Source organism: Mus pahari, chromosome 7 (assembly GCF_900095145.1).
Source record: "Mus pahari chromosome 7, PAHARI_EIJ_v1.1, whole genome shotgun sequence".
NCBI classification, from domain to species: domain Eukaryota; kingdom Metazoa; phylum Chordata; class Mammalia; order Rodentia; family Muridae; genus Mus; species Mus pahari.
In genome coordinates, this window is record NC_034596.1 from 31560416 (window position 1) to 31577206 (window position 16791).

The 16791-nt window shown below is 46.0% G+C and overlaps 1 protein-coding gene across 1 annotated transcript in view; it reads right to left on the reverse strand.

The window, feature by feature from the left end:
- The window catches only part of Cdhr3 (cadherin related family member 3), a 64856-nt gene extending 55467 nt beyond the window's left edge, over nt 1-9389 (reverse strand). Inside the window, exons 1-2 of the mRNA XM_021202474.1 lie at nt 9243-9389; nt 2517-2719 (exon numbers count right to left, since the gene is read on the reverse strand). Of these exons, the coding sequence (XP_021058133.1) occupies nt 2517-2719; nt 9243-9330 (291 nt within the window). The 5' untranslated portion in view covers nt 9331-9389. The remainder of the gene's footprint in view (nt 1-2516; nt 2720-9242) is intronic.
- Between the last annotated feature and the right edge of the window lie 7402 nt (nt 9390-16791).

A 16791-nucleotide genomic window follows, 5' to 3' on the forward strand; every position in this document is an offset into this window, starting at 1 on the left:
CACACACACACACACACACACACACACACACACTAATGTAAATTGAACCCAGCACTAGACAAGTACTCTACTGCCACACTGTAACTCTAGCAGAAGCACTGGATTTCTTCTAGAACTTTGGTTGCTACCACACCCAGGGCCCGGACACTTCTCATGGTGTGATGAATGCACTTGGCTCTGGTCCCATTCCTCTGCAGAAGCCCAGGGGAGTTCCTGTCCCTTTAGATTATTCTCTCTTGTGATTATAACTCAGGAAACCATTCCTGTGCTAAATGAGCAACTCACACTTTACAGCAGAGGTGAGGGTCGGAAGGGAGGAGAGTTTGCTGTGAGTTATCTCTATTGAGAGAAGGCTGCATGGAAGAGGTGGTGGGTATCAGGTTTGACCTCGCAAGATCTAGGCTGGTTACGAGAAGAGGTGACAGCCACGAATGAGCATGTGCAGTGGAGGAAGACAGGATGAGGGTGGAGAAGGGGACAAGGTGGCCTGGTGTCAGCAGACAGCCTTTCTGTAGACAAGCCTAATACCCACTCATCCAGAGCTGGGCTATCTATTCTGTCTATGGAAGGTGAGGCAGGATAAAGACATCATTAGCAGAAACTCTGCACCGAATGAACTCAAAGCTCCATTTCTAGTAACGAAGCTTTCCCATGCCTCGGTTTCCCTGTCTATAACATGGTGATCAAAATAACACCAGCTTCATAAGGTTGTGGTGGGGTTTGAGTGAGCTGACCCAAGGGCTATGGTCCAGCATTGAGCACTCTCTGCAAGGGTGGGCTTCCACCTGAGGAGTACACAGTCACTTGACCGGGCTCCTGTAGAGACACTCAGTGCCTCCTCATTTATACACCAGCTTTCTCTCAGGCTCGAGTCCTCCTCTGTGTCCCCAGTTAGATGGTCCTTTCCTCCCACATCACCCTGGGAACTAGCTTGAGCACACTACAGGAAGGAAGTAGAAATCTCTCAAGTGTCCAGATTTTATATCTTAAAACCGAAGGGACTGTGCTCCTACCAACATGAATGGAAAAACTGTCTGTTCTCAGCAGTGACTATCAAATGTTTATGTGACTGCCTCTTGCCAAGCCAGTTATGGTATTTTATTTATCACAACTGTAAGTTGGCGAATGTCTCTCCCCTTCACATGTAGGGAAACTAAGTCAGGGAAGGGGGTGGGGAAGGGAGGGAATGGAAAGGGCTCTCCTGGGGCACAAGAGGGGAATAGGGAGCTTCAATTTGACTGAAGGAAATCTGACTGTAGAATTCTGGGGTAAAGAGTAAATTTGGCTTCATGTATATGGACTTTGACATCATCCTGAACAAAGCTGGAAAAAATTAGCTTGGGTCCACAGTGCTCAGAGCTGTTCCTGGGAAAAGAGGAGTCAGACTAAGCCATGGGAGGAGAGGCAGACCTTCAAAGGACCTTGGAGAGATCCTCGCTGCTGCAGGGCCCTACCTGCTGTCCCTCCCCTGCCTGGATGGCTCTGAGCTTTCCTTATAGAGTCCAGGAGAAAACTCCAGGCCGATGACTAGCCCTGTAGGACTGAGGAGACCCTGGGCTTGGCAGTAGTGGGGTTTACTTGTGAATTAACAGCTCCTAAAGATGTTAAAAATGAGAGCTCCAGAGCTTCTTGCCCTGGTTTCCAGTCACAGCTCAGCTACACATTAACAGTGAAAGCTAGGACAAACTACACAGTCTTCCAGTGCTTCATTTCCGCATCTGTGGATAGGAAGTGATGTGAAATCACAACCCTTGTACCTTGAGGATTTCAAGGGCGGGAGTGTGAGAATCATTTTCAGTGGTGTCCAGCACTCTGTAAGTGTGAGCAGTTGGCAGGGCTTAGGGGAACAGACTGGCAGCAGCTGCTAAAAGCAGGCCAGATGTCACGAATAGCTAGGCAGGGCAGCTGAGTCCTGGAGCCGGTGTCTGGATCCTGGGAACTTCCATAGGACGATGACTTGGGGCATGGGTTCTACAGGCTTCTTTGAGGCTCTCCTAGTGATGTGGAGGATGAGCTGTGTTTAAAGAACAGCAGACTATACTTCCTGGATTCAAGGTCACCAGGACCCAAATTATCAGAACACCTGTCAGAACAGGGTCTGGAAAGTGAGGGAAAACAGAGACAGAGCCCACAAGGATGCCTGGGGTTTCAGACTCGAGATCACCATCCCGAGCAGATCTGACTTTTATTTTTTAGTACAAAAACTTAGATACAAGTTTTCAGCCAATTAGGATGCAGTTATGTAACCAAGAGCCAAAAAGGGCATTACAAGTGCTATCCTGCTGAATTCGCTAGCCTATGAGTCTGGGGGTGGGGTGGGGTGTGGGTGTCAATCACCCAGAGGCATTTTCATGAAGATGAAGGAAGTAGCCATCACCCCAGGTTTGGGTCCTTTGTTCTGTCTCAATGGTGGGTCTCCTGGGAGCCACTTTACATGGCATCCTGTGTATGGCTGAATCAAGATTCTGTGTACATCTTCTTTGCAGACGTGGGAGCATAAGTGAGAGGCTGCTTACCTCAAAGTTAGTTGCTGACAGTCTGTTCACCCTGAAGGCCTCGGTGAAGGGCCTTGGGTTGACTACCATGGGAAACCCCGGGATCACAGGTGACAACGATACTGATAAATTCACAGAAAACTTGTGCACCAAAGTGGCGGGTGGAGCATTCTCTGCCACATTGCTAGTGGCAGGCAGGCGGACCAGGTGCAGAGCTTCCCCTCCTGTAGATTTAAACGGAGGCAAGGTGACATAAACATAAAGCCCTTGGCTGGAAACAGGCTCATCGCTTGGCCGGTGACCTCATTTCACGGCAACAAAGGAGAGACTGGTCATTTCCCTAAGACTGAATGCCTTCACCAAGCACTGGAAGTGAAAACATGCGGGTTTTCTGGGGGCCAAGGAAACAGCCAAACCAAACAGGCATGAAATCTGCTGCCACTGGAGAACAAAGCCTGCGGTCCTCACCCACTCCTTGCTGCCCTCCTCCCTCCTGGCCTTGTTAAGAACTAGGAAAAGAACTGTCTAAAGACCTTAGCAGGTGAATGACAGCCTCTCTCTTGCAGGGGTCCAGAAGATTCTGGAAATTTCTTTTCCTTCTTGAGGCACTGCTGGATTCATGAGGTTGTCTGAGAGTCTAGTGTGTGTGACTAGAGAACTCCAGAATTACAGGGGATTTCCCCTCAGCCGTTAGCAATGCCAGGACAGTGAGTGGGCTGCTGTTGTTGGAGGCTGTTTGGGGGCATCCGTTAGAGGATCAGTCAGGACTTCTTGCCTGATGAATCCCCATTTCACAGAGGAGAAAATGAGAGAGTCAGGAGGGCACATGGATTTCTTTGGGCTTCACTAGAGATGGGGGGTTTATTATTTAAGTGAGGCATATTTTATCATGCTTCTCCCAGGAAAGACTAGGGGCCATCGCAAGGTAGCTATGATATGATGCCAGATTTGGCCACTGCGGAGACCATATGGTTCTCATGGCTCTCTCATGGTTTTACAATCTTGCTAACTACAGTGGACTGAGGTGACTAGTATCCTCCAAAGATTCATGTCCCACAGAAATTCAATGATACCCTATATGGAAAAAGCTCTTTTACAGGTGTACGTACTGAATAAGTGTATCTATCCACTTAGTCCAGTAGCCTGTGTCCCTATAAGCAATCAGTTCATAAGTAAACATACAAAGTAAGAAGGGTATGGGGTAGAGGAAGAAGAGATTGGAAAATATATCATCATGGCCACCAATAAATGTCCATCCACGGTAGCAAAAATAGAAGCCCAGAGTTGAACCGGAAGCTGGATATAGTGATACAGGCCGGTAATCCTAGCAGAAGACTGAGAATAAGGAGGATGAAAAGCCCAAGATACATTGTATACACAGATAAATAGCCCAAGACACATTGTATATGCAGAGTGAGTGTAAGCCGATCTGGGCCATTTGGTGAAACCCTATCTTAAAAGTACAAAGGAAGTCTGAGGATGTGGCACAGAAGATTAAGGACTTTCCTACCACATACAGGGTCTGGTTCACTCCCTAGTACTACACACCCATGAGCATGTAAAAAAAACCTCTGCTAGGATATAAGCCCGATGTGAGCGAGCGAGCCTGAAGCGAGCCTGAAGTTCTTGATAAGCTTCACCTGGGTTTCCACAGCCTCACCACCCACTGGGAGGACTGCCGGGGTTGCCAACCTTGGCGCGGCTCCTTTGAGGTACCAGAGAAGCTAGAGAAGCTGTTTCTCAGATGGGGGAGCTCTGTTGGCCACTGATAGCCCCTGGTGTTACTGGGATGGACACATTGACTTTGGTGTGAGATTAATTCCTGGGGAGAAGTAGCATTCCAACTGAGGAGTCTGACTCCAGGATCAACATCCTCAGTCCTTCTTAAATATCATGCTTTGAATGACAGCAAGGGAGATATTTTGGCAGAAGCAAATAGACCCAGTAACCTCAAGCAGTTTGTATCAGGAACTGCTCATTATATTCTGTTTATGGATAAAGGTAGGCTCTCCTTAGCCGTGCCCTTTTCTGCTGACATTCATATAAGAGCTATCCTATCCTTCTGGTGTTCTCTTCTCAGGATAAGGCCATGTGCCAGGATTATTAAAATGAAGAAAACAAAAACAGAAACAAAACAAAACAAAAAAAATCTTGGAAGCATTCACCGATGATACTGGCAGTCACAGTAACCATTATGAAATCTATATGCCCCATTCTCCAGATGCCCTGCCAACAAAGAGGTCGGGACAGTGCTAGCAATTACAAAAATTAAGTGGCATTGCATGCTAACTTGGTGCATTAGTGAGGTGCAATACCCAGAGCATTAACCCATTCATTCCACAGGTAAGACTGAGGGAGGTACCAAGGCACTCAGCTAAAAGTGATATACCCAAAGGTGACCAGCCAAGCTATAGCAGAGAGCTTAGAGGCTCAAGGCCAATTCTCCTTCCCAAGACACTTCATTCCCATCTTAAGGCTGGTCTTCCAGAAGATTCTATTGGACTGTGGTGAGCAGGCAGGAGGTTTTCATGGAATTCGACTTAACATGTGTGCTTTAAGAATCAGATTACAATGGCTGGCATCTAACACATGGAAAAAGAAAAGGCTCTTGGAAACGGACTAGCAGTCATAGAGCTGGCTGCAACATGTTGATGCATGAAGCACTTGTTTCTCCTGAATCACAGCCTTTCTAGGAATGAGCTTCTGGGGCCTCCTCCTGAGAGCTAGTGTTGAGACACTTGAGGTCTCCCCAGCTTCAGTTACTGGCAGAAAGCTGACCACTCCAGGCTCCCAACACTAAGTGATAATGCACAACCTTCTTCTCTAAATTACAGTCCTGCTTTTGAGACACAAAAGAACCCTTACCTGGGAGGTGACTGCTAATCTATCTTTATGTGCCTTTTCTTTTCCCAGAGGTCAGAGGACAGCTTTGTGGAGTTAGTTTTCTAATGTCTGTGTGTATGCTGTGGCATGCTCCCTATCATGTACACACTAATAATAAAGAAAGAACCAAGTAGTCCTTCATTTTCTCTCTTAATCAAAGAGTGTGGAGGAAACCAGGGTTTTGAAGCAGGGAGCCCTTCAGTTTCATTGCTGCTTAAACATGCGACTGTGCTAAACTTCTGTGGGACTCCAGTGTCACCACTCTTACAGCACCAGAAGCACCCAAATGGCTGTTAATCAAGGTTCTGTTGTTAAGGAACACCCATAGGAGCCTAATGACAGACTCTGCAAATCTATGGTTTGTTTCAAGGGGAAAAAAATACTATAGAGCAAAAACATAAAGGAGACTCATCACAGCTGAAGGCTACCTCCTAACAGACTCAGAGAGCCAGGGCCGGGCAGGGTCTGTTGTCACGGTTTCTCTAAGGGCTTTGGCATAACGTACTTTCTTAGATTACGAACCACTGAGGCGTGCACAAATACTGTCTTGAACTATTTTGTGGTGCAATGACAGAAAGACCACCAAATGGGCAATGTATAGACAATATGAACATCTTTGGCTTACACTTACACATGCTGGGAGTTCCTAACTGAGGGTTGGTATGTGGTCAGGGCCTTCTGGCGGCTCCATAAGACCCAACTTGCTGTTTGTTTGAGATGGGATCTCATTTTGCAGTTCAGGCTGTCACTATGTAGCTCAGGCTGACCTCAAATTCATGACAATTCTCCAATAGAACAAAGGAGAAAAGAAGTGGACCTCAATATTGATTCTGACCTTCACATTAGCTTGTAGTTAGCAAGAAAAGGGTGTGCCAGTCTGGGAGCCTCATCCTGCTGCTGCCCTGAGAAGAGCTGGTTTCTTTTAGACTTTTCCTAATTCCACAGAGGTGGACGATGGGGGAAGAGAGCTGTGAGGAAAGCTCTTCTGAGGCCACCTCTAAAAAAGGAAGAGAAACCTTGTGCCATCTCTTTGAGCATCGTATATACTACAGAAAGACTTTCTGGAAATTGACTCTCTTCCTGACTTTTCAAACCATGAGGATGAGAGTGTCAAGATGAAGCCACACAGGTTGGAGAGATGCCCAGCAGGTAAAGCACTTGCTGCACAAGCCTGATGACCCATGGGAAGGAGGAAGGAGGGAACTGACTCCACGAAGTGATCCAATGTGTGTTGTGACAAAGTCTCATTTCCATGGGGTGGCGCAAAATCCCTGGAGGCTTTCTAAAAATGTAGACATCATCCATCCACCTAGGGTTAAAATATATTGGGGTCCTCTGAGGGGTCTTTCATTTTCTGACTAACAAAAGACATTTGGCTCTTTGGTGTTTATGGAATGGAAAGACTTTGGTCTCAACCCTTTCCCATAGACACAGTCAACAGTTTGTCACATGTCTGTTCTCTGGGGATTTCCTTTGTAAGTCATTGTCAGAATGTCACATGATCATCTCTCAAACAGAAAGTTTCACTTTTCCTCATCTTGGTAGGAGACAGGAAGGACAGAAGCCGAGTCAAGCACAGATGTGAAGTAAGTAGAAGATGTGAGGCTCTCCATTTGGTGAATGTTCACCAGTAAATGTGAAAGCCACACATGCACCAGACTCTAAAAAGATGATGTTCAACACAACAAAACCACACTGGATGCCACCTTGATAGCAAGGGCCCTTGGAGCACTAGCAATGTGAAAACCTGACATTGTTGGGCTGACATTGTAGTTGAAGCACAGGTCATTAGAGATGACTTACAGAGCTCATGACAGCCATTTGGGTATCGTACTGAGCTGTTTGAATAGAGGCAAGGGCCATTCCATGGTGCAGTGGGAAGAAGGTTTATGATGAACCAGAGCAAGTAGGAAGGATGTAGGGAATGGTGCACCTGGCATGGGCCTTTCCGAAACTTTGGACCCAAGGAAAGAAAAGAGGAGGCTGCCTTGCTTTGTTGAGGCAGGTGTCTGTCATGCATTCTGAAGGCAGGTGCACATTGTCTTTCCTCACACCCAGACCCTCCCAGACCTCTGCAGTTCTAGAGCAATCATTACAATCAGGTTCTCAGACTCACAAGAGATGAGAGGAAAAAATGGACTATATCACAGAAGTCCATTAAAAAACTCGACTGTGGTGGGCACTGTGTAAGTGTGTAGTCTGTTAGGCCAGAAGAGGGTGGGACGCACTAGTCTATAGGAAATCCCAAGTACACAAGTGCTTGCAAATCTGTGCAATTTGTTGCTTCTACACATTTGACAGTGTTCAAATGAAAGTCACTGACAGCATGTGTCTAACCTCACTCTTCCCCTAGTGACAATAAATGTCACCTCTTAACTCAATCGTAGCCCCGAAGCTCATATTTCTAGGGAATGTTCAAATGCTTCAAGAGCCTGAACCATTCACGGCCTGCTTTCACTCTGCGGACTTTCTGCCCTCCACAGCTAAAGCCTCAGGTTAGGGAGGGCCAACATTTGGAAGCCCAGTTATTTTTTTTTTTATTAGCAGATCAAAGAAGAAAGTCAAACATTCATTTTTATGGGTCTTGAAAAAGCATTTTGATTTAAAAATCCATTTTGATTTAGAAGTAATCATCTAAATAAAACCATCTCCTAAATGTAGAAAACATTTCTACCTTAGGCCAAAACCTGACATCATGCCTTGGGGTACAGACTCGGGGATGGTCACTTTCCTTGTTAGTTAAAAGTAGTCAGGAAGGACAGGGCAGGCCTAGCAGCTAGATAAGAGAAAGAAACAGTGCACAGAGCAACCAGCACGGAGGACTACCAATGTTCAATCTCTTCGATCCTGGAAAGAACATTCGAATTAAAGGAGACACTTTTAGACATGGTGAGATAATCACTTCTTGGCCTTTTGGCTAAAATCAAGTGTAGAAATGGTGAGATAGCTCCTTAATAGCTGTCCATACATTGTATGAAAAGAAACAAAAAGATGAAAGAGAAAGAAAAGAGTTTATTTATAAAAGTAAAGAAAGAAAAATACTCCCGAGTAACGAGATCTGAATGTAAATATCCACATAAAGGAAAGAGAGGAAGAGATTTCAGCAAATACCTAGAACTACGTTTGGGGAATGAGCGGCATAAACCATCAGTTCAACCTTTACTATGTTCCTAGGCACTTCTAAGTGTCTTACTATATAACTCATCGCGGAGGTAAGTTACCAAATTAACCTGCAAATTAACAAGAGTGAATATATTATGCATACATTACCTATTCAAAATATAACACTTCATTTAAAAAGCTTAGTTTCAACAATCCAAAGGTATTCTTAAAAATCATGGGACATTGGTGAAGCTCTTGAATGGAGAGAGAACGTATAGGAAGTGTCAGGTGGAATCTTGGGTCTTTTATCAGAAGGACTGGCCTTTGCTCCTTAGGGAGACAATTGCCCCTCCATGTCTGTTCCCCTGAAGGATGACTTGCCAAGTTCAATGCCTCTAAGAAGGACAATTTGTCACAAAGGCTGGCTAGGCATCTGCACACAGCTAGACTCTAAGAAGCACTTTCCCAGCGTTAGTTCTCAGAGAGATTCCTCGCACAGGCCAGTCACAGCAGAGTGTGGTCTGTACAAGCCCAGGCTCTGCCATGGTCCTTTAAGGCATGTCCGCTCAAGGATCTCTGATCCCAGGATGCAGCCTCCCCGGGGTCACTGCCTCTCCCACATCATTGCAAAGAAGAAGCTCCCACAGTCGAGAGCCCCACAGTGACCATGTCTTCTCCGGGGAAATTCTCACGAAATGGTGTTCTGCAGAGCAAGCAGGCCAAGCAAGGCTTTGCAGAGCACGGGGCTCACAGGGCTCTTACCTGAGGTGATCCGGAGGAGAACAAGGACAATGACTGCCCCCTGCATGCTGGGCGGCTCCCTGTGTGTACGGCCACAGAGGATCTTCATCCAGTGTTCTAGTCCTCGTTTATTCTAGACGCCACCATCCTCCTTTCCCTCCTGACTTTGTTGTCAGGCAGGAAACCAAACAGAGGCTTTGATGGTAACTAAGGGAGACTCTAAACACTGCTGTTTGCTTGTTCCTTGATGACCAACACATGTGATAACCTGTTACCCAATAGGCCAGCTAGCCCATCCTAGTTAGCCCCAGGTCTGTCCCCAAAGTCCTCATCCGTAAGTCTCCACAGAGAACTCACGGCAAGTGAAGAGGGCAAAAACGTGTCACATAAAAAGTGCTCAAAGCTGCACATCCTTGTCATGAACATGGTGGTCGTCACCGTCCTGTAACCAAGGCTGTTGTCATTTGCCCAGGCAAGGGCTGTAAGTGAGGGGGCGTCTCTACTGACTTGAATTAAAGAGAAGGCTCAGACTTGGAACTCACTGGAACTTGTTCTCAAGACGACAGTTAAGAGCTGGGACCAAATGGCTCCCTCCGTAAAGCAGACACCTGGTTGACGTTGCCCTTTGCCGCTGTAAATGAGTTACTTTGCTTGTTGCTGTAATAAAACACCTGACAAAAGCAAAGGGAGGGATAGAAAGCTTATTTTATGTCATAGTCGTCATGGCAGGCAGAGCAGGCAACTGTCACACTGGCTGCATCTGCAGTCAGGCAGCAGGGGATGAGTGCTGGTTCAAGCTGGCTTGCTCCCATTTATTCAGTCTGCCACCCAGGCCTTCGTGGTGGTGCCACCCAGATTTAAGGTAGATTGTCCCACCTCAATCAACCAGTTTAGAAGCTACCTCACAAACATGCCCGGGGCTGAGAGCTGTAGATGGTTCTCTATACTGTCAGCGATATTAACCATGTCAAATGCCATCCACCACCATGGTCCCTTGGTTGAAGAATATTGGAGTCAGGCTTCTGCCCAGTAGGGAGCGGTGTGGTCCTTTACATTTCAGTGACTGTGGCAGCACTGTGCAGGGGTACACGGAGGGGTGAATGAATTATCACAGTTTGGCTCCAGCTTCACTCCCGAAAAATGGGTAATGGCAGGCTGAGGGAAGACGGCTGAGGAGCAGTGAGGAGAGTAATTAGTGGAACACCATCTTCTCCACCCCCTCCCCTTCAATGGGTACCAGCCTGCTGTAGGGCAGGGATAGCACAGCAGCCCCAGATGTGGAGCAGTTGGGCCGAACCCTACATCAGGATAGAAACGGCTGGGGGAATCCCAGGTGCTTTCAAGAACTGTAACTGCACCCTGCATCCACACTGGGTCAGCCAGGAAATGAGACTCGGATTCCTATTTGTAGGAGTTTGGTACACGCTATGAATAACTGAAGGCTCTGGCCCCCTCTTCTCTGCCACACAGGTTTTGGGAAAGGTTGAGCAGAGAGATTAGAGAGATGGCCTGGCCCTGTGTCCTCTCTCTCTGCCCAACCTTTCCTCAAATCCTGTATGGCAGAGAGGAGGTGGTCAGAGTCACACGGAATGCTCAGAGTCCCGGGGCCAACTGTCCAAGTCCAGAAGTGGAGGAGAGAAAGGAGATGTGATGCAGATTCCTATTTGTAGGACCCCGAGTGGTGCCGACTATGAATAACCGACTACAGGTGACCAGAAAGTAAGGTGCTTTAAGGGACAACATGGGGCGATTCAAGCCTCGGGTTTGCAATCCCCACACTCAGGAGGCTAAGGCAGGAAAATGGCCAGCCTGGGCTACATAGTGAGTTTGGGGCTAGCATGAGTGACAGAGGAAGAGACAGGTGACACTAACAGTTGGTCCTCTCTTCAGAAGCCCAGGACAGCAAGGCTGGCTCCTCTCACCAGTCCTCCTCCAAAACGTTTGTGTTTCCACCCCAGCTTAAGGCTCTTGCTTCTGACAGCTTATCTCCACGGCGCTGTGCATCCTACAGGAAATTTTCAGGCTCACGTCACCAAAACATGATTCTGATTCTTCCCTTTGCAGCTAACATAACACAGCACTTTACCCTTTAGCTAACTTTTCCTGAATAAAGCAGGAAGATTTGGAGTGCTAGACTAGAGGCTTCTCTTTGAAGCAGCTAAATGGGCAAAACAAACAGACACACACACACCATAGGCTTTGCTGTGTGACCTTAAGTAAATTACCTAACCTTTCAGATCTCAATTCTCATGCCTACCCATCAGGCAGGGAAAATAAAGAGTTGCTATCCAGTGAACGAGACAAGGGAGTGAAGCGAACAGCTCACGCACATCTTCTAACATACCGTTCACCCCAGAGGGACATCTACAAGGTAGGCAAGGGACACATAGTAGGTGTGTAGTATTCTCTGGCTGGGCAAAAAGAGAAATACACAACAGTTGCCAAGTTACCAATTCTCACTCCTCAGTTTTCCCCGTCATATTAGTTACTGTAAATAATCCATTTCATTATGCATAATTAAAGCTGAAGTGATGGCTCAGATTAAGTTATGGAAAACGTCAGAATAATTAAGGCTTTGAATGAAAGAAACTCACATCTGTTTAATTTTCAGCCTGACTACACAGTGTTTGAATGTTGCCCTGTTTCCACCGGGTTCGTGTCGACCTTACTTCCTCCTCCCCCACACAGCTTCCCTGGGGCGTGGGGGCCACATTGGAAGAGGCTGTGTGTTTGTTTGTTTTCTCTTATAAACAGCTTCTGTTTCCAGACCCAGAGTGGAGGACGCCAGCGCCTGCTGCTCCTTCTAAAAGCACAAGGTTCAGATGGAAGAGCCCACTCTCTCACAAGTCACAGAGGCTACAAGGGCCCTACCACCTTGCTCTCGTGTTTGGGTTCCAGGATGCTGAGCTGTTCCACTCACCAGCATCTATCTCCACAGGAAGACGAGTGAGGGGCTTCATGGTCTTGGGCCAGAACTTTTGGGGCCAGGGAGCTTTCTACAAAGTCCATGCTAACCCAGCAACCTGGTCAGGCCTTGGAGTACTTTAGGGACCTGCCTGGGAGCAGCTCTCATGTCTGGTGCATTAGTGACGTTTGTTGACACATAGTAGGTGTGCAGTATTCCCTGGCTGGGTAAAAGGAGGAATACACAACAGTTGCCAAGTTACCAATTCTCACTTTTCTCCTGTAATCTATATGTACTTGAGAGAAATAGACAGATGAGACACTGAAGCTGTGCAGTGAATGCTCAATTGTTCTGCCCCCTTAACAATTCTGAGAGCATGAGGTCAGGGCTGGAAGTGAGTCTCCACATGCCTAACCATCCAGCTTAGAACTCAGGCTTACAGTGATGTAGACCCTAGGACAAGGACCTGTGGGATTTGCTGTTCTATCATCTTGGATCCCCTGTCTTCTGAGGGCCACACTCAAATGGGGCCAGCATGCAAATGACGCACAACTTCAGGCAGGTGTGAAGCATGGCTCAGTGGTCTAACATCCATATAGCTAGCAGCACTTACACAGCAGCCTCCAGTCTCCCCAAACTTCCAGGCAAGAGGAACTTGACAATTTTCTTTTCCATATATGTATATATAATTTATTTTTATGTTCATTGGTGTTCTGCCTACATGTATGTCTGCAAGAGGGTGTCAGAAGCCCTGGAACTGGAGAGGTGACTCAGTAGTTAAGATCACTGGCTGCTCTTCCAGAGGACCCATGTTCACTTCCCAGCACCCACATGGCACTTGCTATTACTTTGCACCCCACATTCTTCCCACTTAACATGGTACCATATGCATAGGTGGTAGTCAGACAAATGTAGAATTCACCTTTCATTTTGTAGTCTCCTGCTCTGTATCTTTCTCTCTTTCTGCATACCCCAAACATATGTGCAGGGACATTCTGTGAGAGGTTTTGTGGAGTTAGAAGTAAAGAAATGCAGTGTTTCTCCCTTCCAAACCCAAGAACAAGTCCCTTCCATACCAGCCCCGAGGTCTGTGGGTGGGGCTTCTATGAAGCCAATGTTCTGGGCAGCCCCTACCAGGGACCCTGCCATGCTCAGTGTGGACAGTGGGGAGACTGGCCTTCCAGAGCCTCAATACCACCTGACTACAAGGGATCTAAGGGTTTCTAGAACTCTGTGCTTCTTGGGTCCAGGAAGCCCAGGTCATTTGCATTTGTTTGTTTGTTTGTTTGTTTGTTTTATAACCATTTGATGATACATTTCACAGACAATAAAATGCACCCAGTTAAAGTGTAAAACTCTGTGGATTTTGTACAGCCATCGTCACAATCTTAAAACATTTCCATGGCCTTAAAAACAAACCTTTCACCCCTCAGCAGATACTCGTTTTCTCCCGGGTTCTTCCATCCCCCAAACCTGCAATCATCAATCTGTTCTGGTTTCTATCGACTTTCTGATTCTGGACATTCCATATGGAATCATACTGCATTGAGGTTCTGTGATTGGCTTCTTACACTTAGCATAATGTCTTCAGGAGACACCCAGCTTGTAGCCTGCCCAGTACTTAACTCTTTTTTTTTTTTTTAACTGCCAAATAATATTATTCTGCTATGTGAATGAGCTACATTTAGTTTGTTCAGCCACTTTGAGATTGCTCACTCATCCATAGATAGACATTTGGCTTATTTCTGCTTCCTGAAAGCTGCCATGAGCATTCACACACAAGGTTTTACAGGGAAATGCATTTGCATTTCTGTTGAGGAAACATGAGCATAAATGTCAGGTCATATGGCAACTGAGGGATTACTCATGGGCACCAATATCTAACTTGCTTTGGAGCCAGCTCCCTCTCTGTTGTCCTTTGCTGGTATCCCCTGTTCTAAGCTGTGGGTCTCCACATCATGGAACCTCTTGGTCATCTTTTTCAAATATCTTTATAGCAGCTAATCACTTCTTCTTTTGTCCTCTTTGGGATATGCAGTTGTTCATTCGCTAAAAGTTGATTACCTACAGTGTATCTTCTGTGTGTGATAAGGTTAAAGCAGAAACAAAAACAAGACAAAAATTCCCTGGCCAGCACAATCAACAACACTCTGGAAGCACTGCTCTTCCAATCCATCCATGCATCCATCCATGCATCCATCCATCCATGCATCCATCTATCCATCCATGAATTTATATATCTATGCATCTATCCATCCATCCATCCACCCATCCATGCATCCATGCACCCATCCATGAACATATCCATGCATCCATCATCCATGCATCCATCCATCATCCATTCATCTTTCTATCCATGCATCTATTCAGCCATCCAGTCAGCTTGCTATCAATTCTATAGAACACACTGCATATAATCAACTAAGCTTGGTACCAAGGCTGTTATTAGTTACTTTCACATCACTGTGACCAAAACAAAACCAACCAACCAACCAACAAAAACCTGAAAAAACATGGTTAAAAGAAAGAAAAAAAAAAGATGATTTATTTCAGTTCCTCCTCGGAGTGATTTCAGTCTTTTATAACAGGGATTACACGGGAGAGGATCTCAGCTTCTATCTGTTGGAGCATGCAAGGGAAACTTGCTCAACAGCTCAGACCAGGAAACAAGGAAAGTGGTCAGAACCAGCAGCGGGGATGGATTTCCAAGTCTGAACCCTGGAACCCAGTTCCCTGCCAGGCCCCACCCCCTAAAGACTCCACAGCCTGCAAAACAGTACAACTAACTGGAGACTAAGTGTTCACAACATCAGCCTGTAGAGGGCATTCAGATCTAAACCTGTTGTGACACAAGTGTCCCACCGAGATCCTTAACCGCAGTCCAGAGACAAACCCATCCTAATCCTATGATTACAGTGAGTGTTCAAAGATGGCTGAGGCTACGACAGCATGACAGAATGGTAGCAAGGAATCAAATTAAAATGGGAAGTAAGACTGCCTGAGAGAGAGCTGCTGGATGCACAAATGAGAAGGAGGAATGCAAAGTAAAGGCCACTGAAGGAAGGGAAAAGACAGCGGAGAGGCCTGGAGAGGCTTGTGATTCTCTGCCAATCAATTTGCCTCTAGGGACTGTAATTTTAAGGAAATAAATTATTTTTCACTAGCTAACATATGCATACAATGTAAAATTCCAAGTACTCAAAAGAATAAATGGAAATAAAGTCTTCAAGTCTTCACCTGTTTGTTCCTTTGGAGGCAGCCATTGTTACGGACTTGTGGTCCTCCTAGAAGCAGCCTAACCCATGCTCATTTACATAGTCATGACTTTTATAGAGATGGAAGCTTAGAACTTGATACAAGCTTGGGCCATCTGGGAAAAGGGGACTTCAACTGAGAAAGTGTCTTCCTCAGATTGCCTCGAGACAAACCCGTGGGGTACTTTCTTTACTAAGAGTTGATATGGGAGGGCCTCACCCACTGTGGGTGGGACCATCCCTATGCAGGGGGCCCTGGGTTATTTAAGAAAGCAGGCTGAGCAAGCCAGTAAGCTTCCACGGCTTCTGCTTCAGTTCCTACCTTCAGGTTCCGGCCTTGATTGAGTCCCTACCCTGACTTCATGATGGACTATGCTCATGACAGGGACATGGAAGTCAAACAAATATTTTCTTCCTCGAGCTGCGTTTGGCCATGGTGTTTTATCACTGCAACAGAAACCCTAATTATGACAGATGTTCTAATACTCAGTGCTTTAGAGAAGCTTGTTTTTTGTTTGTTTGTTTTGTTTTGTTTTGTTTTTAAAACTAGAATAGAAGTTTGCATCTTTTAAAATACAGGATGGAAACTGTATAGCCAGGTCCCATATTATTTATGCAGTTCCCTATGGTGGGAAGTTTACTGTTTCCAGACTTTATCTGTGACAAATGCTACTGCAATAACTACCCTTGACCATGAGACAATGAAAATGTGAGAATGTGCTTGCAGGTGAAATTTCTAACTATGAAATTACTGACTAGAAGAGACTGGGCATTTAACTTTTCTGATGCATGCTTAGTTAGGGTTTCACTGCACTGAACAGTTGCCATGCCCAAGGCAACTCTTATACTGACAACATTTAATTGAGGTTCAGAGGTTTGGTTCATTATGATCAAGGCAGATCATGGCAGCATCCAGGCAGGCATGGTGCAGGAGGAGCTGAGAGTCTTGTGTCTTTTTCTGAAGGCCACTAGAAGAAGTCTGACTTTCAGGGAGCTAGGATAAGAGACAAGGCCACACCTCCTAATAGTGCTACTCCCTGGGCCAAGCATATTCAAACTATCACACGTGCAATCAAAGTATTCCTACTAATGGTGTGTATGAGCTTGGAAGATAACCCCAGATCCTACTGTAGACAGTTACAATTATGAAATAGTTCACCTGTTAAGTTAAAAAAAAAAATCTCATTACCATTTGCATTTCCTCTCAAAATGAAATTGCTTTTCAATATATAGAGGCCCTGGATTTGATCTTTAACATATATACAGAGAGAGAGAGAGAGAGAGAGAGAGAGAGAGAGAGAGAGAGAGAGAGAGAGGAAGAAAGAAGGAAAGAAAGAAAGAGAGAGATAGGAAGGAAGGAAGGAAGGAAGGAAGGAAGGAAGGAAGGAAGGAAGGAAGGAAAGAAAGAAAG